The sequence below is a fragment of the Schistocerca gregaria genome, chromosome 1 (genome assembly GCF_023897955.1).
Source record: "Schistocerca gregaria isolate iqSchGreg1 chromosome 1, iqSchGreg1.2, whole genome shotgun sequence".
Classification (NCBI taxonomy): domain Eukaryota; kingdom Metazoa; phylum Arthropoda; class Insecta; order Orthoptera; family Acrididae; genus Schistocerca; species Schistocerca gregaria.
The window spans coordinates 743605814-743631506 of record NC_064920.1 but is presented as its reverse complement, the minus strand read 5'-3'; the positions used below and the strand labels follow the sequence as shown (position 1 = coordinate 743631506).

Here is a 25693-nt window from a genome sequence, read left to right as displayed (position 1 = left end):
CACCCTTATTTCGGATCTGTACCTTGGACTAATTGATTGTCATGTTTTAATTGACTTGTTACTTTTCACATGCAACTCTGAATTAATTTTGGATAACAAAGGTGAGTACATCTCCATTCTGAAAAGGAACCTATTTGATGGGTGGTTGTCACTTTTCTGCATTGTTATGGGTACCCAGACTTTTAAATTCTCTGAAAGACAGCACTCCCTCCCATCTACCTTGATTACGTATTCCTTATTGTTTTGTCACATATTTACTGCAGTTATTTCACTATCTTTCTCGCATTTCCTATTTATTTAATTTTTAAGTTGTGTTGCACATTCCTTCCTTCTCCACATCTTTGTACTCCCCATTTCATCAGTCATTTGAAGTATTTCTTCTTTGTTACGTCATATTTTTTGTTGAAATCTCTGTGTTAATCCTTTGTGGGGTATTCACTCTGTTGTGGTCATTGTTGCAGTATTTATGCCGACATACAAATCTTATTTTTGATTCTATTTTACTTGATACGATCAGCATTATTATGGAACACTAACAATTACCATATATGGAAAGGCACAAATTAAGAACATTGAAAGGTTGAAGGGATCAGGGATGCAGATAGATCCTATTTACTACCACTGTACAGTGTTTGATCCTGGATACACAGTGAATTTGTACAGATTAGCTTGTTCATCCTACCTAAAGATGAGGTGCTCAGCAGATGGCAATATTGAGAGATATGTTTCTATCCTAACCTAGTGTGGCACTTTTTCTCCCCACCAAATGCCCAATAGCATGAGAAATGCTGTGAAGATCAGTATCAGTCAGTTGTGGCCACCAGCAGTGTGATGATTACTGTTCAATGACATAAAACAAAAAGGTGGACAAAAGAAACTGTGATGGACAGTGGTAATAGACATGAATTGTCTTAGTGTTAAAGCAGTAGCCATATCATTTGATATGGAGGGTCAAAATAATTTTGAAGCTCCTTGCTCACAACATTACTGCATATTTTATGTAACAAAAACATTTCACTGTATTTTAAGTATACACTGACTTTTGGTGCTAGCCAATGCTAGTTCCAAGCGAGGCGCTCTAATTGGCAGCTATATTTGTGATGCACTGGAGAAGACTCACCAAGAAACTAAATTCATTATTTGACTGGAAAATGTATGCAATTTTTACAGCTTTTAGGAACTGTTGTAGCTGTACATAACTACCCCATTGCTACTGTGACATTTATTTTACATTATTAAATAAAATACAGCTAGTTCTGTGCCATCTGTATTGGCAATATTTTGTTAGTGATTAATTTTCTGCACCCTTGAATCATCTAGTACCAAGTTTAGATGTGTGGACTTTGTTAAACTTCCTAGAAAGATACCTTAACCGCCTTCCAAAAGAAACCTATTTCAGATCTATTAGAAGCTTCTTTTATACTAATCAAAATTATTTTCTGGAATATGTCCTTTCTGGGCACAGGTTGTCTGATTCTTGTTTTTCAGTTTTAGATAATTGTTTTTGGAGTATTTAACAAGGTTGCAACATCTATAACCTTCTCTAATACTTGTGCAAACTACTCAGTAATTTGTCACTAATTCACTGTTATTTTGCTGCGCAGTAACTTGAAATAAAACGTGTTTTTTGCTTTCATTAGAGCAAACCTTTCTGGATAATGGCAAAAGCTGTCCGTGATTATATTGACAACGAGGGTCAGGGATGCCTGCCATTGCGAGGAACATTACCAGACATGACAGCCGAAACTGAGCGTTATATTGCCTTGCAGCAAGTGTAAGTAAACAACAATTTGTCACAAATGTTGGGAGGACAGAAGGAAAACTGACTTCAAGAGGTTAAAATCTAAACATTCAGCTTCAGAAAGTAAACAAACATCTGGCAGGTTTTAGCATCCAGTTGTGAATAGCTTTTCACTTAAATTATTTTTTCAATATTAGACACAGCTTAAATTTTTGTTGGCATAAGCAATAAACAACAGGACATGTGAAGTTCTGCTGGTTAAATTTTTAGGATTTACAGGGTGCCTCTGCAGAAAAGGGAATGTATATATATATATATCCCGGGTGAAAACTTTTTTTCCATGTTAAGAGACTACTTTTCCCAGCACTTTAGGAAACAAAACTCAGCAAAAACACAATGACTTTTGGAAAGGTCTTTCATGTGCAGCAAAAGGTTCACTGCATATTTTCATATTACAAAAGTATAAATACAAATTCCACAGTACCTTCTGAAGCACTGAAATAGACATTACACTGCACGATGTGCTCATGTCACATGATCTCACCAGCCAGTGACAACAGATATTCAGATCAGAGGACTTACGTAGTCAGCCAATAACATCACTTAAGCAGCACAAACACACAAGATAATGGTCCCATACAGCATAGCTACACGATAAGCTAAGCATCCATATATAATATTGGTATTTTTTAGCATATGTTACACTTTGTGAGATGCATCAAACAAAAAAGTGCCTGTAACATTTTAAATAACGGCATAAATGGATGTTGTTCTGAGCCCAAGTGGCTGGTCCTCAAAGCTTTAAGTTTTGACTGTGAGTCAAATGTTGTGATTTCAGAAATCCATTTTATGGAAAAAGAAAGTTTCTTTGAAAGTAACACTTCTTAAACCACCATTTGCAATATTTTACCTTGACCCGTTAAAAATTTAAGCAGTTTGTTGTTACAAAGTATAAAGCCTTTGACCAATTTCACTGCTGGCATTTGCCAGTGTTTTAACACTTTTTTCTGTCGAAAATGGTACTTTCTGCAACGTAAGTTTTATTTTAGTGTTATTCTATCATGTATTTTTTATTGGTGCAGTATTATTCTGTAGCACCGGGCTAAAGTAAATTTCTTTGTTAGAGCATTAGTTAAATAAAATTACAAAAATTTTATTAAGCAATGAAAACATTCTTGAATTCTAAAAAATCCCAGGTTTTCTCCCAAACTGGAAGTCCCATAAGCTTCTCCAAATTTGTCGTAACCTTAACTTGCCTCTATTAAATTGTGCAGTTTGAGTGCTACAACATTGGGCAATAGTGAAACCACATATGGTTGTACAGAAAACAAAAATTCATTAATCACCTTGAAGGACTTAACACCGCCCTCCCCATGTGTTAAAGGTATTTTTGCAGCCTATGTATCGAAACAGTTGCAAACATTTTGTGCTGAGAAATAAGCTTAGAAAAAAAAAAACCCACCTCCTTGGAAACATAAGGGTAACTGTTTGAAAAATATTCTTTTAAATAAAAACTGTGCCTATAAAGTTTTAGAATTTACTTGTTCACTTTAAATTTCTCTGGCTGTGTAATGTTTAAATATTTTGGTTGTCCTGTATTACTGCAGGTACCACAGCGAGGCAGCAAAAGATGCAGATGTTGTGTTCAGAAGAGTCCAGCAACTGTTACATCAGCTGAATCAACCAGCTGATACAATTACGGAGAAGGATGTTAAAACATTCTGTAAACATGCAAGTAATCTTCATCTTTTGAGAGGAACACGCATAGCTGATGAATATGATCCTAAAACAAACAATGCTCACAACATTGGTGTGCATTTATTTTTACCATACACTTTTATTTTAAAAAATTGTATGTATATGACAATTTCTAAATATTGTGTGTGTTTCCAGCTATGAATCTTGAAAATCCAGAGTCTCCCCTAGTATATTACCTAATGTTAAGGGGAGTAGATCGTTTCTTTGCAGAATACAATGCTTATCCAGGTGAATTTGATGATCAAGTTGAACCTGACATTGTTAAACTTAAGGTATGTACTTGTACCTGGTGTGGTTAATAATAATTTATTTACTTGAATATTAACTCAAAATTTTATTGACAGGCTTGTATATCAAAATTATTGAGTGAGTGGGGTTGTGGACCATTAGCCAAAGATGACTACGTGCATGAGATTTCTAGATATGGTGGAGCAGAACTACACTCAGTGTCTGCTTTTATGGGTTGGTAAACAGCTTCTTGTGATATTTGTGTTTGCTTATTTTTGTGAGTAATTTTTACATTTTTTTTCAGGTGGGTGCATAGCACATGAGACCATTAAATTTATCACGGGTCAGTACAAACCAGTCAACAACACATTTATATACGATGCAATTACTTGTAGTTCAGCAACATTTTCTTTGTAATAAGTCTAATTTATTATGGGAAAAGCCAAGAAATTAAATGTACAGAATTTTTATAAATATAAAAAATATTGAACATGAGCAAATTTTATTTTATGGACGAAATGTGTATAGCTGAACAATGTGGCCAAAATCTTGGGATTTGTGTTGTTGGATTTCATGTTTGACACAGGAATAGCAACAAGTAAAATGCTGATTGTTCTTACACAAAACAATGCAGCAAAATTTCTTTAGACATTTCTGGGAATTGGAACAGAATTAACAACACATGATGCTGTCTTTACCGATCTTGCTCATATTCACAAATTTAAGGCACAAAAGAGCAATGAATACAATTTCTGTGCATAGAACTCATTTTACTGTGACAAACTGCCTTTAAACTTTTTTTTGCCACTTCAGGTTACATAATGAACCCACTACCTTTGCTGGATCTATCTTAGGATCATTGCAGGAAAATAATGATAGGTTATCCTAATTTAATATTTATTTAATTAATACAATTCGGTCTACAACTATAAGTTATTCCTGTCATTAAATTATTAAAAACAAACAAGCATACAATCAATCTGTACAAATAAAACAGGAAGTGAAGTTCAGGCGTAGAGAGCAAAGGCTGTGATAACAGTCCGTTCATCATAACAGCACCATGGTCTTCACTGGAGAAACTGTGGTATACATTTAAAGAAACCACAGATCTGACCACTTTAAGCACAATTAAAAATAATTTGCAACAACCTCCTAAGAGCCATTTTGATAGTGATTTTATAGAGAACTGTTTTTCCAACAGTACATGCTGAATCTCTTGACGGAACAACTATTTCCTTATGAATAAGGCAATGCATAAAGAAGTGTCTCAGCATTTTACTACTCATAAAAGTCAAAGGAACTACCACAATGAGTTAACGTCAGTTCAATCAGGACTCAAAAGATCAGGTATATATACACACGCACACCCCTTCCCCTCACACCCTTTACTCAGGTAGACCGAAAAGTGGAATTCATAAAATTCCTGAAAAACTTTGTCGTATTAATAATAACAATGCCGTAAATGCACCTGTATGCACCTATATGACTCGTTTCGGCTAGTGGATATTCAGCGTATTTAAGTATGATAAGACCATTAAAAGCTACATATATGTATAGAAGACCAATCAATCAATCACCAACGTAACTCTTTCCAGCAAAATTACAAGGACGCAAATTAATTCATGCACAATACAAAAGTTAATAAAATCAAGAAGTTTTAAAGTTTCTGGGAAACCGTCAATATATATATACGGGGACTTTACCAAAAAATCCATCATAAAAAATGCTGATAATTCGCTGGGTGATGCAATTTCTTCTGCAACATAAATGTAACAGTTACCAACTATAGCATTCCAAGTTATCAAATAGCTTCAGGTAATTATCCAGCTAAATGAGTCTACCACAACTCACACAGCCAAACTGTTTTAACAAGATACCTAAAATCAAAAGGTGCAGCTTTCTTCATTTATTTCTTCTAATTTGGCTTTGAACAGTGCTACAACTCAATTGATTTCAATCTAAATTATCCATATACAACATGTTATGTACAATCATTGGTAAGCCATTCAATGTGAGTCGCCTACTCAAGTTAGCGCAGGAAATTGCACACCACCAAAATGTGGCACCATAGAATAAAAACAAATTTTCCTTAAACCCTTCTTCCTCTCTCTCCAATAATCACATAAGTTGGGACACAAAGAAACTGACATGAGAAAATGGCTTTAAATAAGTTTTTACAATCGAATGTGGCACACACAAAAGACAATTTCTGATTCTGAACTGGAGAGAAAGAGGGTAAGGAAGCTGCAAACAACAGGCTGACTCACAGTACTGCAGTTGGTAGGTGCTGCCATTTTGTTCAGTCCTTCAAAGCAAAAACTTCCCCAGAATTATTCCCATAAGTCCCATGGCAATAGCAGCTGCTAAATACATAAAAGGAAGTGGTGCAGGTGCCATTGCAGTAGTAGAGGAGGCCATTTGTGGTGAAAGATCAACATTAGAAATTGCACGACGAAGTCTCAAGATTTCCTCCTGAAAGAAAGACAAAAAAAAAACATGAAGCATGAAACATTTATTAATGTTAACCTTCCCTAATATGTTAATACAACAAACACATTACCTTCAGTTGGAGGTTTTCTTGTCTTAAGTTACTTTCTTCCTCCCTCAAACGTTTCACTTCAGCTGCTGCTTTCATAAGTTCTCCATCTACAGCAGCATTAGGCTAAAAAAAAAAAAAAAAAAGGCAAGATTATACAATGCCTATTGTGACAATTAATGCGTGCGCACACAGGTTTTTTTTTTTTTTTTTTTACCTTAGGAGAAGATTTTGCTCCGTCACCAATCCTCTTTGATTTCTCTTCATGGATGGCTGGTGACGCATCAACGTTATTCTCTCTTGAAGCTGTTGCTGGGTCTACAGGTATCTCAAATACACACTTCAGCTTCGAATCCATAAGTGAATCTGGGTTGGCATCTTTCCACTGCAAAAGTATAAGAATAGATTTCAAAACATTACTTTAGCACTATCCATTACTCAAATTATTTGTTGAAAGTCAGTCAGATTCCAGTGGAATTTTAAAATATCCTATAGATAACCCCAAAAATTGAGCTGGGGGGCACAACGTTAGTTTTAGAGTAAATGGTGAAATTTTTGAGATTTCATAACAAATGGCTCTGGGTGCACTTCTACAAACTGAATTAATAAATCTCTCTGGAAGAGGAGGATGCAAGGTCAGCTAATGAAGGGTTTTTTTTGTTTTTTGTTTAATTAGGCAGGGATAGGCGTGCTGCTCCTCACTGGGTATATTCTTTGATAGTTTAACAGTTCAAACGACTTTGAAACAAGTGTTTTACCAGTCATTTACATACACTGAGGTGACAAGACATGGGGCAGTGATATACAGATGGCAGTAGTGTCGCGTACATGAGGTATGCAAGGGGAGTGCATTGATGGAGCTGTCATTTGCACTCAGGTGAGTCATACAAAAAGTTTTCCAACATGGTTATGGCCACACAATGGGAGACAACAGACTTTGAATGCAGAATGGAGCTATACACATGGGATCCACAATGTCAAGAGTGTGACGAGAATAACAAATTTTGAGCACTACGGACAAAGTGGCGGCCAACAGCCTTCATTTGGTGATCAAGAGCAGCATTGTTTGACTAATTTGTCAGTGCTAACAGACAAGCATCACTGTGTGAAATAATCACAGAAATCAATGTGAGGCGTACAACAAACATATCCATTAAGACAGTGTGGGAGAATTTGGTGTTAATGGGCTATGGCAGCAGGCAACCGACCCAAGTGCCCTTGCTGACAGCATCCGCAATGCCTCTCGTGGGCTCGTGACCATATCAGTTGGACCACAGATGACTGGAAAACCATAGTGTTGTCAGAAGACTCCCCATTTCCATTCTTGTGGGTTTAGAGTGCGACACAGACTCCACGAAACCATGGACCCAAGTTCTCAATGTGTGTGCAAGCTGATGGTGGCTCCATAATGGTGTGAGCTGTGTATGCATGGAATGGAACAAGTCCACTGGTCCAACTGAACCACACAATGATTGGAAACAGTTATCTATGGATATTATGAGACCATTTGCAGCAATTCTTGGGGTTCATATTCTCACACAATGACAGAATTTTTATGGAAGACAATGTGCCTCGTGACAAGGCCACAACTGTTTGAGGAACATTCTGGACAATTCGAGCAAATAATTTGGCCATGCAGATCATCCGACACTAACGCCATCAACCATTTATGGGACGTAATTAAGAGATCAGTTCGCATGCAAAATTCTGTACCCAGAACACTTTCAGGATTAAGGGTGCCTATAGAGGCAGCATGGCTCAAAACTTTGGCTGGGGACTTCTAATGATTCATTGAGAACATGGCACATTGAGTTGCTGCACTATGCCAGACAAAACGAACTTCACCATATTAGGAGGTATCCCATGACCTGTCACCTCAATGTATACAACACTTCAAAACTAATACTACATGTAATGCCTACTCAAAGACTTTCGTTGTGAGTATGATAGTATTTCTTTCAATCTGGCATGGTTAGGAGTGAATTTCCTATTGCCACTGAAACTCGTGGCTTCAGTGATACATATTAAGCAAAAATAGCACTGAATAACTTTCTTTCAAACCTGCTTCAATAAACTTTGTAGTGATATTCCTCTATATTTTACCTGATCCAACAATAAACTTGGGAAACAAGTCAACGATGAAGTGACCACTCGACCTCCTGGATGCACAACTTTTAGTACAATTTTTATACACACACAAACAAAAAGACTGCACCCATAAGCTTGAGAGCTTAAGTTCCTTCCTAAGAACAGAAATGAGTGGTCTGTGGTGTTTTAGTGTGGGAAGGTGAGGATGATAGACAAGACAATGTCGTTTCCTACTTTGTACTCCGAAGAAGGAACTTTTTGGGTTACAAAAGCTACGAGTACAGGGTAAATACATGGACAAGGAAAAAAAATTCCCAGATTTATCCCGGTTGAAAGACTACTCACCTCCACACCACAACTCAGACTGCTCTTTGCATCAGCCCCTGATGTACGATATTTCCGAACCGGGGCAATACTAGATAGTGGCACACAGCCACATATCCGTAGCCAAAAGCGGGAGAAGGTACTATCCATACACAACTCATCTGTGCATGCACAAGAGCCCGCCCGCAACTGCTCAAACGAATCTAATGACAGCAGCTGTCACGTCACACTCATTGGAGGCAATTTGTCGTTATGAATCATTGCATAGTCTTTCTAAAGCCTTTGACACACTTTGCTGTTGGCAGACGCTTGTATGACCATTATGTTTTGTTGTATATCGCGGATTTCCTTTTCAACTTAAGTTTTATTTTCATTTTTTCTTCCCCTTGTTAATGTTTTGTTGCTGCAGTATTATCCTGCAGATGCGGGATACAGTAATATCCTTTGTTGGAGTACTGGTTCTTACCAATTAAAATCACAAAAATTTAACTGGAAACTAAAACAACGAAACATTCCCGGAATTCTAAAAAATTCCCGGGTTTTTCCCCGAATCTCCCGGTTGTCCCGGGTCGTATACACCCTGGAGTATTGTCTATTTTGTGCCCACTGGCTGTACTGAAAGGCATCATCTTAATTTTGTTAACTGCACTAGGTACATGGTTTCTGACAGACTTTCTATGATAAATTCAGTCAGCAGCCGACAATGTGTTGCATCTGCCAGTAACTTCCACCTTCAGTAATTTATTTATTTATTTATTTATTTTATTTTTTTTACACACATCTATCTCCTCACAAAACTGCTTTTAACAGTTTCCCAGATTATTCAACCTTCAATCCTGACGATTGTTAACTGTATTAACAAATATGTAAGCTTTTGTCAAAAATGACAAAATTCGAAATGTTTAGCACATTTGGACCATCGACAACTAGTACTGCATATGAGGAGCTAAAAATTTGTATAAATCTCTTTGGTAAGTGTCTCAATACATAAACAAATTTCAACAAAATTGTAGATGCTCAGGTAAGGAGGCTACACCAGCGGGCATGGAATTAGCCAGAAGTTATATGCCATACTTAGTATTTTTGACACTGCAGTGGAATTTGAGAGATGGCGTCTAAAATATCTGACCTAGCTATTGACCACAGTTTCAAAAGATCAAATGCAGTGTCCATAGAAACACAAAAACTTTAAGGGGATAGGATGTAAAAAAATTTTGAAAAATTCAATTTTTCAAAAATATACCTATTCTGTGTAGCACCCATCTTCCTGAATAGTTCGATGTATAAAATATATATATTTGAGAGAGTATAAGGCACATTACTTGGCCTTAAGTGTACCAAGATGCAGCATTCTTCTGTCATACGCAAGTGTATTTCGCTCTGTAGAATTTGAATGATTTATGTTTGAGCCCGAGATCGTCATATGTGAAACAAAGGACTATTTATATCTATACTACTTCTGCTGCTATCAACGTGCATCGACTGAGAAGGCTGAGACAATATTTGTCAGGAAAAAAATTAGGTAGCTGCTGGGAAGGGAATAAATGGGAGACAAGCTACAGGTATGTTATGGCTTCGCAGTAAGAAGCAACACGGGGGATTTGAAAAATATGAAGCAAGCAAGGAAGTGAATCATGGTGTGGGTACCAAAGGTCAATTGCTGGTGGTGAAGAATATCACAGGAATTCTCTGCCAACTGCTGTAATGGAAGCCATCAAACCTGTATTCAGGGACCTTGCAAATGAAAACTTATTGAAGAAATGTCTCCACCCCAAAACCCAAATGAAAGTTTTAACCAATGCATCTGAAGATTACCAATTATCATTTTTGTGAGAAGATATGCACTTGCTATTTGTGTTTTTGGTGTAGTTTCATGGTTTAATGATGATGTACAAAGCAGGACTTTGGAATTAAGCCCGGAGTGAACTGCATCAAAGTTTTGTATGCGATAGAGAGCATGTAGTGAAAGCAGGTAAATCATTTTTGGAGATGATTAAAAATCAAGAAGAGTGCATCATAAGAACGTGAAAAGGAAGAAAATTGGCTTAGAAAGTGAAAAAGAACTTGCTTATGGTGCTGGACAGTTCTAAAAGAATGCCAAATACAGGCAGAAACTTCAACGGCCATTTTCCACACAACATGATTTCTGTACTTAGGTACATGTGACATCCAAAATAAACATCAGAATATTACTTTCACACACTGTATGCTTATCAAACACACACTCTCCTTAATGTAAAACTATAAAATTTCCCAAATCTATTAGAAGCTGCGATAAAAAAATTGAGATAATTAACAATAAAATTTGAATTGTTTTTAACATGAATGTTTAAAATTAACACCTCATTCATTTTTTCATAAATTAAATAAATTCTAGAGTTGCATATACCTGTAAGTACAGTTTGTACGCTGTGCAAAATGCATCGAAATCTCTCTCTCTTACTTATAAGAAAAGTCTACCCATATCAACAAATCCAGCCAATAGTAAGTGAAAAATTTATCAAGCTTCACACATAAGAAATTTTATTTTGTTAGGTTTTTGAACTTCCACTGGTATGAGTGTGAATCCTGAATCCTTCCTACTCATGCTGCCAAAGTTTTATGAATTTTCTTGTAGAAGTATAGACAGTGGAAATTGAAATGTCCTGTGGTGCCTCTCCTTCTCCAAGTCGACCCATTTAACATCCTAACCCCTTTATGCCGAGTTATGTGGCTAAACTAATCTATTTTGTATATTATTTGTTCAGTACCCCATTCAAGATCTTCAAAGGGAAAAAGAGTAAAACTACTGTTCGTCCCATTGTCAATTTTGTGCAGTGTGGACTTACTGACACAAAAAGAAACAATTCCACAGAAAATCTTACTTCAGAGATGATCCTCAGGAAAAAGAATTCAAGAATTTCAGAAATCTTGTGCTATCATTTTCAATGAACTGTTTAAAAAAGTTCCACTGAGTATTTACAACAAGGTCTGATCAATATTAAGAGATTATTTCATTATTGTTGAGAAGGCCAAAATTGAATCGCTCTGAGCTTTTTATGAAGAAAGTTGCTGGAATATAGAAAATCAGCATTTCTTAAAATGTGTCTGAACTACATTCAAATGAAAATGGTGTTGTGGCACTTGCAATTTATTGCCGAAATATGGAACCAACCAAACCCACAGAACCTGTGGTCTTGGCACAATTACATGGCCAGCAAGTTGCATTCATGCATTGGGTGTGTTTGCGAACCTTATTTAAAGAATACAATACATTGAAACTTCATGCATGCTGGTAAACTGGGACTGTTTCAGTGGCCAGTTCAAAAATATGCATACAAGGTCTCCACTGAGTACAATATCAAAAATCTGGTGTGCATTTTACAGTATCAATGTTTCAGCAGTTCATTTTCCCAGACAGCCATTACAAAAATCGACAAAAACTTAAATAATACAGCACAAGTGATTTTTGTCTCATCACTTTCCATGAATAACATTATTTCAGCTTGATAACTATAAAGGAACCCAGACATGAGAATTGGGTACCTCTACTAACAAGGAAAGGTTCCCAGTGGTGGGATCAACTTTTTGAAACCATATGTACAACTTTTTGAAATCATCTGTAATGCGATGTAGGTTAAGGTCCCATGTATTACACCCAGTGGCAATTTACCGTGTTTGCGAGTAAAGAAAGAAAAAAAAAATGTTGCACGGACTGCTGGCATAGCGTAATGGCTGTAATATAAGTCTCATATGCAAAAGGTTGTGGGTTTGAATCTCATCAGGCACTTCAAAATTTTCTGTTTTTAAATCTTTATTGAAATTACTTTGATAATTATTTTTATTCAATTAATTGGTTTAAATTTAATTTCTTTTATTTTTATTCCTCCGTCACATCATTGTACCACCATATTAACTTTTTCAATTTTCTCTCATTTTTTATTCCTACAAATCTGTTCTACTTGGAATCTTTGTGCATGTGATTAACAATTTCAGTGTATTAACATTGATTTAAATCTGTCCAATTCATCATCCTAATTTTTGACCACACTATCACATTCATTATTTTTATTCCTTATTTTACTTTAATTTCAGTTTACTAGCAATCATTTCTTTCATTTAAATCTTCATCTGCATTACTTTAATCATATTTGAATAAGAATTTAGGTTTTGTAATTAAATGTTTGTGTGACGATTGCCATCCAAAAAAATTTACACCTTCAGAAGAAAATTACATTTTTTACACCATGCACACACAAATAGATTTCATTTTTCACTTTTTTTAACTGATAGACTGGTATTATCAAATGTTTAAATATTATGATAGATATGTAAATTTAATTAGATAATTATTTTTATTTATGTACAAAAAGATTCAGTGGAAAAAGAATTATAGGAAGAAAAATTAGAACAATTTAAAAAGTTAATACATTGATTAAAATTATGTGACTAAGAAATAGAAATTAAAAAGTTACAGTTAAGCAAAGTAATTAAACAAAAATAATAATTAAAATCATTTCAATAAAGATTTAAAAATAAAAGATTCGTAGCACTTGATGAGAATAGAACCACTTCCTCTTCCATGTCTGCCTTTTACTATTACCATCAAGCTAAGCAAACAATCCATGAGAAGTTTCTTTTTAAACCTGTAGACCATCGTGCGAAATTCCAAAATTTTTTTGCCAATTATTCACAAACAAGGGTCCACCATAGGAAATAATTCCAAGGCATGATGCCTGGTACCTTAACCTACAATAACATATAGATGGTTTCAAAAAGTTGATTCCACAGTTGAGAACCTCTCCTTTGAAGTATAAGCATAATTAGAAGCCAAAACAGAGAAATAGGACGCTCTATATAGTGGCCCACAAGCAGCCTTGGGAGGCTGGAACAGGTCTCTCACTTGTGGCTGGACCTATCTGGTTATCAGGTGTGGCCCCTCTGTGATGTGGATTCCAGTTTTTTTTTTTACTAACTATTAATGGCAAAAATCAATGTGGACCAACACAGGATTTTACTTCATTGTGTTATTTTTTAGGATTCTCTGAAACACGGCGGTGGGGGTCTCCTGCATCGTTCCCCTGCGCTCTGTCAAGGAGTATGGGCATCATCTGAAATATTGATTTGCACAAAAAACTGGGGTTACTTTGAGCCTTTCACGGGGGAAAAAAAGGAACTGTGGAAATAATAATTAAAATCATTTCAATAAAGATTTAAAAATAAAAGATTCGTAGCACTTGATGAGAATAGAACCACTTCCTCTTCCATGTCTGCCTTTTACTATTACCATCAAGCTAAGCAAACAATCCATGAGAAGTTTCTTTTTAAACCTGTAGACCATCGTGCGAAATTCCAAAATTTTTTTGCCAATTATTCACAAACAAGGGTCCACCATAGGAAATAATTCCAAGGCATGATGCCTGGTACCTTAACCTACAATAACATATAGATGGTTTCAAAAAGTTGATTCCACAGTTGAGAACCTCTCCTTTGAAGTATAAGCATAATTAGAAGCCAAAACAGAGAAATAGGACGCTCTATATAGTGGCCCACAAGCAGCCTTGGGAGGCTGGAACAGGTCTCTCACTTGTGGCTGGACCTATCTGGTTATCAGGTGTGGCCCCTCTGTGATGTGGATTCCAGTTTTTTTTTTTTACTAACTATTAATGGCAAAAATCAATGTGGACCAACACAGGATTTTACTTCATTGTGTTATTTTTTAGGATTCTCTGAAACACGGCGGTGGGGGTCTCCTGCATCGTTCCCCTGCGCTCTGTCAAGGAGTATGGGCATCATCTGAAATATTGATTTGCACAAAAAACTGGGGTTACTTTGAGCCTTTCACGGGGGAAAAAAAGGAACTGTGGAAATTTTTTTGTATCACAATGAGAAAAAAATATCTTATGTCGCTTATGTACATGGGTTTAAAAGTTACTTATTTTACAGTAAATTTTTTTCCAGCAATTTCCCCGCAATCTATCACCAAAATACTGCGACCAAAAGTGATAAAACCAGCAGGTTTTATAAACAAGCTACTAGACTATCAGGTTACCAAGGAGAGTTACCTAAACCATGTTAATGAGCCACGCAAATTTGGGAGAAAGTCTGTCATGACAAAATTTAGTGAAAACTGAGTAGCTCTGAAGAAAAATAGTGATTAACAGTTACAGAACATTTATAATGGAAATCTATCAACAATCTCGCCAAGATTCACAACTTTACCACAATTATTCACTGAATTACACCACTTCAAACATGGCCAATCTTTTTGGATTGTTGGTCTATCATCTTCTCATCTTTTCCTCCGGAAGCTCCCACACACTAAGTATTATAGTATGTAGTCTAGAAATTGTGTATCTTTCTTTGGGTGTTTAATAAACTTGCACAAAAAGAAACAAAATCTGGGTAAGTCAAGTGGGGATCTCTGAATCACTTAGAATCTCAAAAATTCCAGAAAAAAATTAACTAAAGTACAGAAGCAAAATGATCTAGTTCATTATATTTCTCCTGTAAATAGTGAATTAAACTTCCAACAAAACCATTTTAAATTTCTACTCTTATGCAACTGCAAAATAAAGCAAAAATTTTTGTTGTACCTATTCATTTTAACGACTAAAAAACTGTTTTCTATATCTTGCTATATGTGTAACAGTCTATTAAACAGTTATGACTAAAGCAGATGGTACTAAAATATTTTCTCAAAATTTTATGAAGCACACTTTCTCACGTTGTCATTCCACCTATTACAAAACAGTTAGGAAAGTCCAGAACAGCACAATGTGGGTTTCCGTTTTCTTATCAAAACATATACTATTGTCAACATTTTTATTTGAGTAATTTATCTTGCACACGACATCTCAGGAAATAACACCTATTGTGTGGTTCACATTTGTTTTTATCACATTTAGTGATTCAAATGAGACACTTGCTAAATAATATATAGTTGGGGTACAGAGTTTCTACGTAACAGGGTACTCAAAATTTTCCTGGCGTAAAAATAAAATATAACTTGACAATGAGAATTATTACCCGATATATATTGTGCATTTCCTGGTAAATCTTGTACATAAGTAAAATTTCAGAAAATTTGTGACTGGCAGTATCTCTGATTAAATTCATGTGGGCTTCCTCAACCATAGTCAACAACATAAAAAATAAAAAGTGCAATATTTCAACCAACTTGCAGTAGCCCGAATTGCTGGTTTTTGCAGATGGGGCTCTTAGCATAAGACATGTAATTGTAATAGTATTGTGAATCAAATCACACAACTGTCAGTGTCAAGGGCAAGGGCTATGAATGACTACTGCCACATTTACACATGCAAATGATTGCTTATTAACAATCAACAGTCAGCAACCAATGACATTTCAACATCAAGGAATTCTTTATTTCCTCAAGTCTTAAATTCACTGGCTTAAATGATCCAAGTAGTGATGTAGATCAAATTATTTATCCTGCTGTGTTTCAGCATGCTTCTGTGTACGAACATTTTAATAATACGGCAAAGTCCCATTAAGGCACTTCCATCTACAATGCTATTCCTGGTCTAACACTTCTGACTCCAGTCCCACAAAAGCTTCCATTAGAGCTCATGTAAAGAATTTCCATTTACTGCACTTTTCTCCTGCGTAAAACAAGCTGTCCCTCTGCAACTACACCTATATTCAACAAGCCACCCTATGATATGTGGAAGAGGATACTTTGTATACCGCTTGTTTCCTCCTCTCGCAAATAGTGTATGGGGAAGAATGACTGTTGGTAAGCCTCCATGAGAGGTCCGATTTCAATAACCTTGCCTTCCAGGTCTTTCCATGACTACTTGTAGATGGAAGTAGTGTAAGGTTTGACTCTCCTATGAAGGTACACCCCCCGACCGGACAACAAACCACATCATGATGCACACTCTCCCTCTTGTAGCACCTGCCACTCGAGCTTGGTAAACATTTCTGTGATGCTTTTATACTTATTGTATGAACCTCTGCTTAAATATACGAGGGTTAAAAAGCTTCTCGTTCTAAGTATCAATCTTACCATAACTTAAAATGTCAGACGACATAACCAAATCTGAAATCCATATCACATAACAGACTTATTAAGAAAAAAAGTGAGTTTTGTCACTAGTAATATTGTAGGGTATGTAATTGAGAAGACTACACAATCACTTTTGCTAATGATGTGCAAGGTAAGTGAACCATTTCTCAGCACACTACTGCCACAGATACACAGCTCTGAAGGTTCTTTCATTTTATTTCCAGCTCAAAAATAGCAAAAAATAGCCTACATGGTTAAATAAATTAGAAACTGTGAAATACGGTGACAACTGTGAGTAAAACCTCTCTGATTTTTGTTTCCCACCTGCAGCCAATAGCTGCATAGCATAGTGATGCGACGCTAATGGAGTGGCTTCTAGTATATAGAGTGATAAAAAGCAAGCTTATTTGGTAGCTTGCTTGAAAGTACAGGTGATGTGATTGGTATATAGAAAATGAAATGACTGCAGCATCCACTTACGTTTTATTTATACAGTTATACCTCATACAGCCCTCACTGCCATGCATTAAGTTTACTTACAGTAGTTCTCCCAGGAGCCTGTCGACAGAATCTGGAACATATTGTGCCTCTACTGATGGCAGCCAACAGAGGCTACTCAATTTACTATGAGCGGCACCACAATTAACAGGCCATGTTCAGTGAACAGTTGTGTGATCACTTGTTCGTCATTGTTGCAGTCCTCAACGGTGTTAAATGCACTGTGATGGCAGACAGATTGTTATAAATTTAACAGACTGTTGGGACAGAGAAACACTGAAATCACAGTAGGCTTAACATTATTTCATATTAATTGGTATAAATAAGTACTACAAGTGAAGGAAAACTTGTGTGTGTATATATGTGCCTTGATGAAACTAGCTGTGTTTACACTACAGCAAGCAAGGAGTTAGAAGTGGTGCACACGGTGGCAATACTGCAGAATGCTCAACTTCAACCACTCTACATCTACATCCTCATCTACAACCTGCACACCACTGTAAAGCTATTAGAGTTTCTTCCTGTTCCATTCAGGCACAGAGTGTGCGAAGAAGGATTGTTTGAAAGTCTCTGTACATACAGTGATTATTCTAATCTTAACCTAACAATCTCTGTGTGAGTAGAGGGTTGTAGTATATCCCTAAAGTAATACTTATATCTCTTCTGTGAGTCCTATCTGGTAAGTCTCACACACTTGAGTAATGTTCCAGGATGGATCACTAGAGGTCGCTGCACACACGTCACCAGAGTGTGCTGCACTGCTGTTAGTTACAAAAGGAAAACACAAACTCCCACATGTTGAATTCCAAAGCTTTTCACTGTACTTCACAGTTTTCGGTTTAATTAACCATGCTCATCAATTTTTGCTTTTTCCTGGGTGACCACAAAGGAAAGCTATATCAAAAACCTTGTTTGACATTTGATTTGTGATCTCAGCACGTCCGAAAACAGCTCTATTACCTTGTACCCAGACACCAATTTCAATTTTTTGACATTTTTACTTGCTGTTACACATCTGTGATTGTTTAAGAACTGATGAAATCCACTAACAGAAATGATTAAATAAACAGGGTATTGTACATTTCATTTTCTCACTTATACAGATTTTACACAATGTACTGGAAAGCATTATTGGGGTCTTTAACATTTTACTTGATTCTTCTGGACCACATGAAAACATAAATAGGACTTTCAGTGTATTTTAAATCCCTATATATGCTCGCATATTAACGTTACACCTTACACAAATAGCCACTGTGGACTCAAAAATTTTCAACTATTTAAGATGTGTTGCAACTCAACATGCACTTAACCCACAGACTATAATGCTGCTTAATGAGATTTTATTGTATAACAAAACCAAAGTCAGCCTTATGTCACAGCCTTTTATGGCTACATCATAATGTCCTAAAATTACATTTGTTCTTTGGATTGTTAGTATGACAGATTACCATTTCCTCTGTGGGGAGAGAAAAAAAATAAAAAAATTGCATACCAACTTTATCATCCATATGACCTCTGCTCTACTACAGAGTGGTATCAATGTTTTAAAATTTACAAGTTATTTCTGTACATACCACTGAATCCAAATTGAATTCTTCCTCTGGAGCAATCAGTGTCTGTACCATGAACTTGTGTTTATTCTTCTCATTCGGATCAAATTCAAAAGGCTGTAGAGTCACTGGAAACAATGAAAATTCTTCTTTTAACATGCACTTACCACACTATTTTTCACAAAGTGAAGCTCTTTCTAAGAATCGTGACTGCCAAATGCTCCTGGCACTTCACCACTACACTACAGATACTGTGGGAAGGGAGACAGATAGATATGGGGACTTAAATGGTTTCTTTAATTTATACATACTTTACAGTATAAAGATACACGGGGCAAAAGGAAACAGGAAGCTTAACAAGTATTGAAGTCTCTGCTACCATAGTTCACAGATTCCTGTTTTTGTATCTAATTTCTTGATAAACAAACATGTCTAGTTACCTGAAACTTGGAGATGGTTGCTTCTAATGTCTAACTGAAATGCTTTGTAGATGTTGGGACACTTTTTATTATTTTGCACAATATCCTTGAAAAGATATGGCTAGTTCAATTTCACTACGGAGTTGCTTCAATGAGTGTGAACAATATTACGAAAAGGATACATTGCTGCTCACCATAAAGATGACACTATGAGTTGCAGACAGGCACGACAAAAAGGCTGTTAAAGATTTGAGCCTTTGGGCAAAGGCTTTTTCAGAAAGGATTAACTTTGAAATATTAATCTATGTTAAATTTCTCTTTTCCAAAAAGCTTTTCTCACTTCGGCCAACAAAATTTATTTTGCTGCCCAAATAACTAAACTCATCTACTACTTCTGGTGTCAGATTTCCTACATTAATTCCGGCAGGACCATCTGACTTAATTTGACTACATTCCATTACCACTGTGTTTCTTTTATTATCTTGTACCATTCTTTCAAGATGTTATCCATTCCAATCAACTATTCTTTCAAGTCCTTTGCCATACGATTGAATTACAATGTCGTAAGCAAACCTTAATGTTGTTATTTCCTCTCCCTGAATTTGAATTACTTTCCAAATTTCTCCATGGTTTCTTTCACAACTTTGACAATGCACATATTGAATAACATCAGGTGAAGTTCAAGCCTTGTCAACTACTGCTTCACTTTCATGTCTGCTGGCTAAGCGCAGCCTTGTTTCCATGCAAAAACCCTCACTTCCTGTATTATACGCTTGCTACCTTCCGAATTTCAAAGATTGTATCCCCGTTAACATTGTTAGAAAAGCTTTCTCTAAATGTAACAATGCTATAACATACATTTGCCTTTACTTAACCCATCTTCTAAGTTATGTCAAAGGATTGCAGTAAGGTTGCTTTTACATGCTGTGCATAAAACAGTGGGTGACATTTATTAGAAATACAAGGAATTACTAGTGAGACACTGATGAGTGTGAATATATAGAGAAGTAGAAGAAGCAAATAAGGCAAATATATCTCCTGCCATTTTATACAAAGAAGCATTGAAGCAACAAGGGTATGCAAAGTGTTAAGAACGAAGAAAGAGAACAAAGCAGGGCACTATCACAACTGAAAGTAGGGAATTATATAAGGAGTTGCAGGGACCCAAGAAAATTAGTCAAAGGTTAAAAACTGTAAGGAGAGAATGGGAACAGGGGCACAAACATTTTTCAGGTAAAGCACAAAAGTTATTTGACTTGGTCCTGCTTTAACATGCACACACAACTCTTGCCATAAGAGGGGGAGAGGGGATGTCCTTAACACGTGTTTTACATGACCTATTCTTTCCTGTTTTCAATGTACACAAAATATTTCCAATTTTCAGATCATTTACAGAATGGTATCAGTTCTATTACTTATTTTTGTGTCTGTTAAATACTGACAATTGCACCAGTATTGGCCAGCCCTTATGCCCACACAAATTTAATTAATCTCTGAAAAGAATTTTCCTTTCTAGCCAACCAATTATAATCTCCTGTTACGATGAAAATTACAATTGTGACTACAGTTAAGACACAGAACATTACATTTAAATTCTGAAACACAACCTTCAGTATGCAAAATATTGGTATTATCTAGAGACACTGGCCTAGCTTTCGACACTAGTGTATCAGAGTTAATTACACAGAAAGAGAAAGGGGTAAGTTGGAGAAGATTAAAAACCAGGACGGGGTCGATTCAGCTGTTGTAAGGATGATGTAAAGCATAGGTGCATCTTTTTCATCATGCGGCCCGAGTGACAGGCCCTTCCTTCTCAAACTTTCCCAGTTTATACCTCTCCGGTTCCCAAGGAAGAGACAAGTAATACTGAAAGCTAGGATAGTGTCTGGTATTTTATAAGTGCGTATCAACAATACTGATATTTTCCCTGCAATTCTGTCTCAAAATTTTATATCTTTTCCTCTTGATAACAAAAGTTGCAGCATTTTACTCCACAGTGGGAAACTTCAGAATGGGACAACCATTCAATTGGCAGCAATCATTTCAAAGGTGCAATACAGGCTGATATACCTTTAAACTCAATATGCCAACCTCGACAAAATCCTGTCTACATCTTTATCTATACTCCACAAGCCATCTTAGGACGTGTGCTAAAGGGTACTTCTTGTACTACAATCTTTTGCTCCCCATTACTCATTCCATTCACAAATGGTGCGAGGGAAGAAGTTTCGGCAAATCTCTACATGAGATCCAACTTCTCAGATTTCCCTGTCATGGTCATTTCACAAGATATATGTTGGACGAATTAGTATGTTGCCAGGCTTCTACACAAACTTCGTGTTCTACAAAGATTCTGCAACTGAATTTAACTCCAATCAAACCTTATTTACCACATATCACTTTGTTATATCATTCACAGTAATGTGTCACCTCTATCAGTGATGTAGTTCTGAAACATCTATCAAATTTGAAGGGAAGGCCCTAACTGGAACAAAATTACCACAAGGGAAACTGGCAGATACTTTAAAACTCACCTATCATGGGGAAACCAATTAGCAGTATTTACATATTTGCTACGAGTTAACTAGGTTTCGGTGTTTGATTTTCAAAATGTTTTAGTCCAGTGCTGCACCAACACTGCCAAAAAATATGATCACGTGTGATATGAAGCCAGTGTAGCAAATCGGTTAAAATCTCCATGAGAAAGAGCACAACACGTTACAGGGTGTGTTTTTTATACCACCTTTCATTCAGTCACAGAAATACAATTTATATAACCCATGTTTCACCTTTTATGAATGACTGTAACAAAGGTCTTACATATCTAAAAACAAAGATGATGTGACCTACCCAACGAAAGCGCTGGCAGGTTGATAGACACACAAACAAACACAAACTGAAAATTCAAGCTTTCGCAGCCAGCAGTTGCTTCCTCTTTCCTGATGAAGCAACTGCTGGTTGCGAATACTTGAATTTTGTGTGTGTGTGTTTGTGTGTCTATTGACCTGCCAACGCTTTCGTTGGGTAAGTCACATCATCTTTGTTTTTAGATTTTTTTTCCCGCGTGGAATGTTTCCCTCTATTATATTCATAACAAAGGTCTTATTTGCACTAAATGCATTTCATTTAATTTCAAAGCATATTCAGTGGTCAGTGTAACAATCAGATTTTTCTTACAGATCTGTATGGCAGGTTTGTAGATAATTCTGCTCTTTCTCATTACTACAATTTAAAAGTATTAAATTACAATGATTGCTCATTGTTTTTTGCTTTCTACTGCATTCTTACTGTTCTTCCACCCATTCATTTTAAGTTTTTTTTTATTTTATTTTTAGAAAACTGCACTTCACTGACACAGGGTATACACATGTTTTCATATTGTAAGGAAGCATATGAATCTCATTTAGTTTGCTTTGATGTTGTGGGGTGCGATCATTTATTTTTTTATCTGTTGTGTAGACCACTGCACACACGGACATGCTTGTGTACACGCGACTATGCTCTGAAGTGCATACCTTAGGAGCTGTAGCAAATTGTTCCTCTTCGCTACTTTGAAAAGTCTCTTCTACTGGGCACGTGCTCATATCTCTTGACGTACATGTTTTAAAGCCCATGTTTACGAGACTTCTTTGCTTTGAATTAATGTTCCTCTCATACTGCTGACTACTAAAAATTCCTCCTGGGACACCCTGTGTATCACACACATCTCCTACTCCCCGCTCTTTGTCCACCCCTTCCTCCTCCCTGTGTCTGTGCAGGAGATTAACTTCTGCTTTTCCCCTCTACCCCTCCTCTCTCTGTCCCTTTTCTCTTCTCATCCCAAGTGCAGATTCTGCAAGCAGTACTAACATGGAATGCTGAGCGTGAAGAAGTGTACTAGAAGTTCCTTCATGGAGGGATGAGACATAGCTGATAACCTGCTACCCACATGGTTCAATGCAAGAAACGAACAGAAACTGTCATGAATCTGGACTTAAAATTATGTAACAAAGAAGGCTGGTCACTTTTAAATAAATTAAGTGAAGTCTTCAGGCCTTATTTTCCCAGCTACTAAGTGTCAAGGAAATAACAATGGGGCTCAAAGATGTTAAAGCGGAAGGTGCCAGGGACTGGTGGAATTTATCCTGAATCCCTCCTTTACTGTGGTAAAGGTAACAAAAAATGGTGTGTGGTGTTCTTTACTGACATCATGATGAAGGGGAGAATCTTAAACAGAATGAAAAAGACCAACATCATCACTATCTTTAAGCCAGGAAAAGCAAGCAAAGTGCCAAAAAAACTATCATCCAATGGCACTTGTTAGCTCAATATGCCAGCTTCTTGAAACAGTGGTTCACAAGAGAATTTTGGCTACAATACTTGAGAAAATTCTGATCGAACAAGCAAAAATTAAGTTGTACAGACCAGATAATGTCACTCACAACCTACACAGAAGGAGTACAAGACAATTTAAAAATATCAAAGCATTTATAGATCTCCTGTGAGCCTACAACACAGCCAGTAGAGACGGTCTTCTATACAAACTCACTCAAGTAATGCTATGTGTCAAACAGTCGAACTTATTATAATATGCTTGCCAGCAGGTCATTTTGGATCATATTGGGTGATAAAATAAGCTCTTCAAAGATGCTAAATATTCAACTACCTCAGGGATCTGCCCTCACCCCGCTGCCATTAACCTGATATGCCACAAACTAGAAATTTGAATACATTGATACTGGGTGCTGACCGTGACATTGCAAATCTGAAGAAATGGAAGACATCTGATCTGGTGATAATGATAACACACTTACAAAGATGGAGACTGATGCCAAACCCTACCAAGACACAGAAAGTTTGCTTTTATTTGTGCAACAGAGCAGCTCCAGATCCATTTTGGTGACTGAACACTTCACACAATCAGCACCCAGAATACCAATGGGTTACATTGGACTGGACATTGTCCTACATGAAGCATAGGGAAACATTTGTCTACGTGCCACATCCTACACAAGCTATGCGGAATAACCTGGTGCTTCACTCCTGAAACTTCATGTACTTCAGCTGTTGGACTAGCCTACTGAGCTGCGGTATACAGTTCTCCTATAGGGTTCAACAGCAAACCATTTGCCAGTGTTACAGAATGTCTGTATCATGGAACGAATCATGGAATTGGTTGTATTTAAAATTTAAACAGACCTGTAAATTGCATGTGTTATTCTTTGCATTTTATTTAAATACTGCACTTGAGAAACCAAATAAATTAATAAATCTCTCTCTCTCTCTCTCTTCCCCCCCCCCCCCCCCCCCAATCATCTCCTTTCCCTCCCTCTTCTCAGCGGTGAGATTTCAATTTGCTTTAGGTTGAATTTCACAGTGGTGCTCCATTTGTTCTTTGAAGCTTCCCCTCTATCTGCTTTCATGAAGATCCTTCATGGGTTCATCTGGATCAAATGTCCATAGAAGGTCAAGTGAGTGTGTGTGTTTTCTTCTTGTTTGTGGAGTTTGAGACTGTTGGTCTGTAAGCCATTTATTTTTTTTCTGTCTTATTGCATTACAGGTGTGTTCTCCCATTTTGTCTACCATGCAGGAGAGCAGGACACTTGTTTATGGTTTCGCTAAGTGCAAGTTTGTTTCATACAGCTTGTGCCTGAATTGATGTTTTTTATCCTACAATGATCTAACTTCACTATTGAGCCAGCATTCTTGAGTTAATGACTTTGCTTTTTGTGCAGCATGTGTTCTGTTCCTGACTTCCATTTACATTCTAAATACTGGATTATTAGATTATATATACGTAGAAAGTGACAACCTGAATCATCTGTTGTAGCTTGATATGAATACTTTGATACTTCTAGTGAAAGCCACCAGGGCACATACACGTGATGCCCTTTTTTGTTTCAGACTTTTTCCCCACAGTAGCAGTAATATAACTAGTACAGGTTATAGTCTTTTATGACAAAGACAAAAATCTTCTTTGGACCAAATGTGTTTTACTTTATTCAAAGAATCTTCAGTGGTTACTGTGACAATTTGGCTTTCCTTACAAATCTGTTTGTCAGGATCATAAACAGTTTCATGTTGCTAGTACTAAACAGCATTAAATTACAATTCATCACTCATGATTTTTTGCATCCTACTGACTCCTCCATAAGGCTATGTGGCTCCACACAACATGAAACATATACATAAAACCAGAGTCAGTGAAGCACAATATTATAGAAATCAAGCACCTGTGTGGAGAAAACATTAGGAATGCAGTACAAAGCAAAAAATTCGTGGTAATCATTGTGATTTAATACTGTTTAACAGTAGTAATGTAAAACATGAGCACTGTTTACAAGCCTGACAAACAAATTTGTAAGAAAAACCAAATTTTTACTGTGACCATTGGAGATGCTTTGAAAAAGTGAGTGCGTTTGTTCTAAATAAAACTTTTTAAGTCTCAGCAAAGATTAAATATAATCCATATTACTTGGATCCTGAAGTGTAGTGACTGACAGAAGCAATTTACAGTGTGCCACTAACTTCACAGGTAGTATGTTTCAGTGTATTTCT

The 25693-nt window shown here is 36.5% G+C and overlaps 2 protein-coding genes across 3 annotated transcripts in view; one reads left to right on the top strand and one right to left on the bottom strand.

The window, feature by feature from the left end:
- LOC126267484 (NEDD8-activating enzyme E1 regulatory subunit) overlaps positions 1-4219 on the top strand; it is a 48424-nt gene extending 44205 nt beyond the window's left edge. The window contains exons 6-10 of the mRNA XM_049972772.1: positions 1641-1774; positions 3349-3551; positions 3635-3771; positions 3844-3961; positions 4032-4219. Coding sequence (XP_049828729.1) covers positions 1641-1774; positions 3349-3551; positions 3635-3771; positions 3844-3961; positions 4032-4144 — 705 coding nt within the window. The 3' untranslated portion in view covers positions 4145-4219. The remainder of the gene's footprint in view (positions 1-1640; positions 1775-3348; positions 3552-3634; positions 3772-3843; positions 3962-4031) is intronic.
- Positions 1-25693, bottom strand: part of LOC126267512 (vesicle-associated membrane protein-associated protein B) — a 52754-nt gene that overhangs the window by 21921 nt on the left and 5140 nt on the right. The window contains exons 3-6 of one of the 2 annotated variants that reach the window (XM_049972823.1): positions 18762-18865; positions 6481-6648; positions 6288-6389; positions 5995-6199 (exon numbers count right to left, since the gene is read on the bottom strand). In XM_049972823.1, the coding sequence (XP_049828780.1) occupies positions 6035-6199; positions 6288-6389; positions 6481-6648; positions 18762-18865 (539 nt within the window). In that variant the 3' untranslated portion in view covers positions 5995-6034. Of the gene's footprint in view, positions 1-5618; positions 6200-6287; positions 6390-6480; positions 6649-18761; positions 18866-25693 lie in introns of those variants that run through there. The other variant, XM_049972815.1, reaches the window with a different exon arrangement.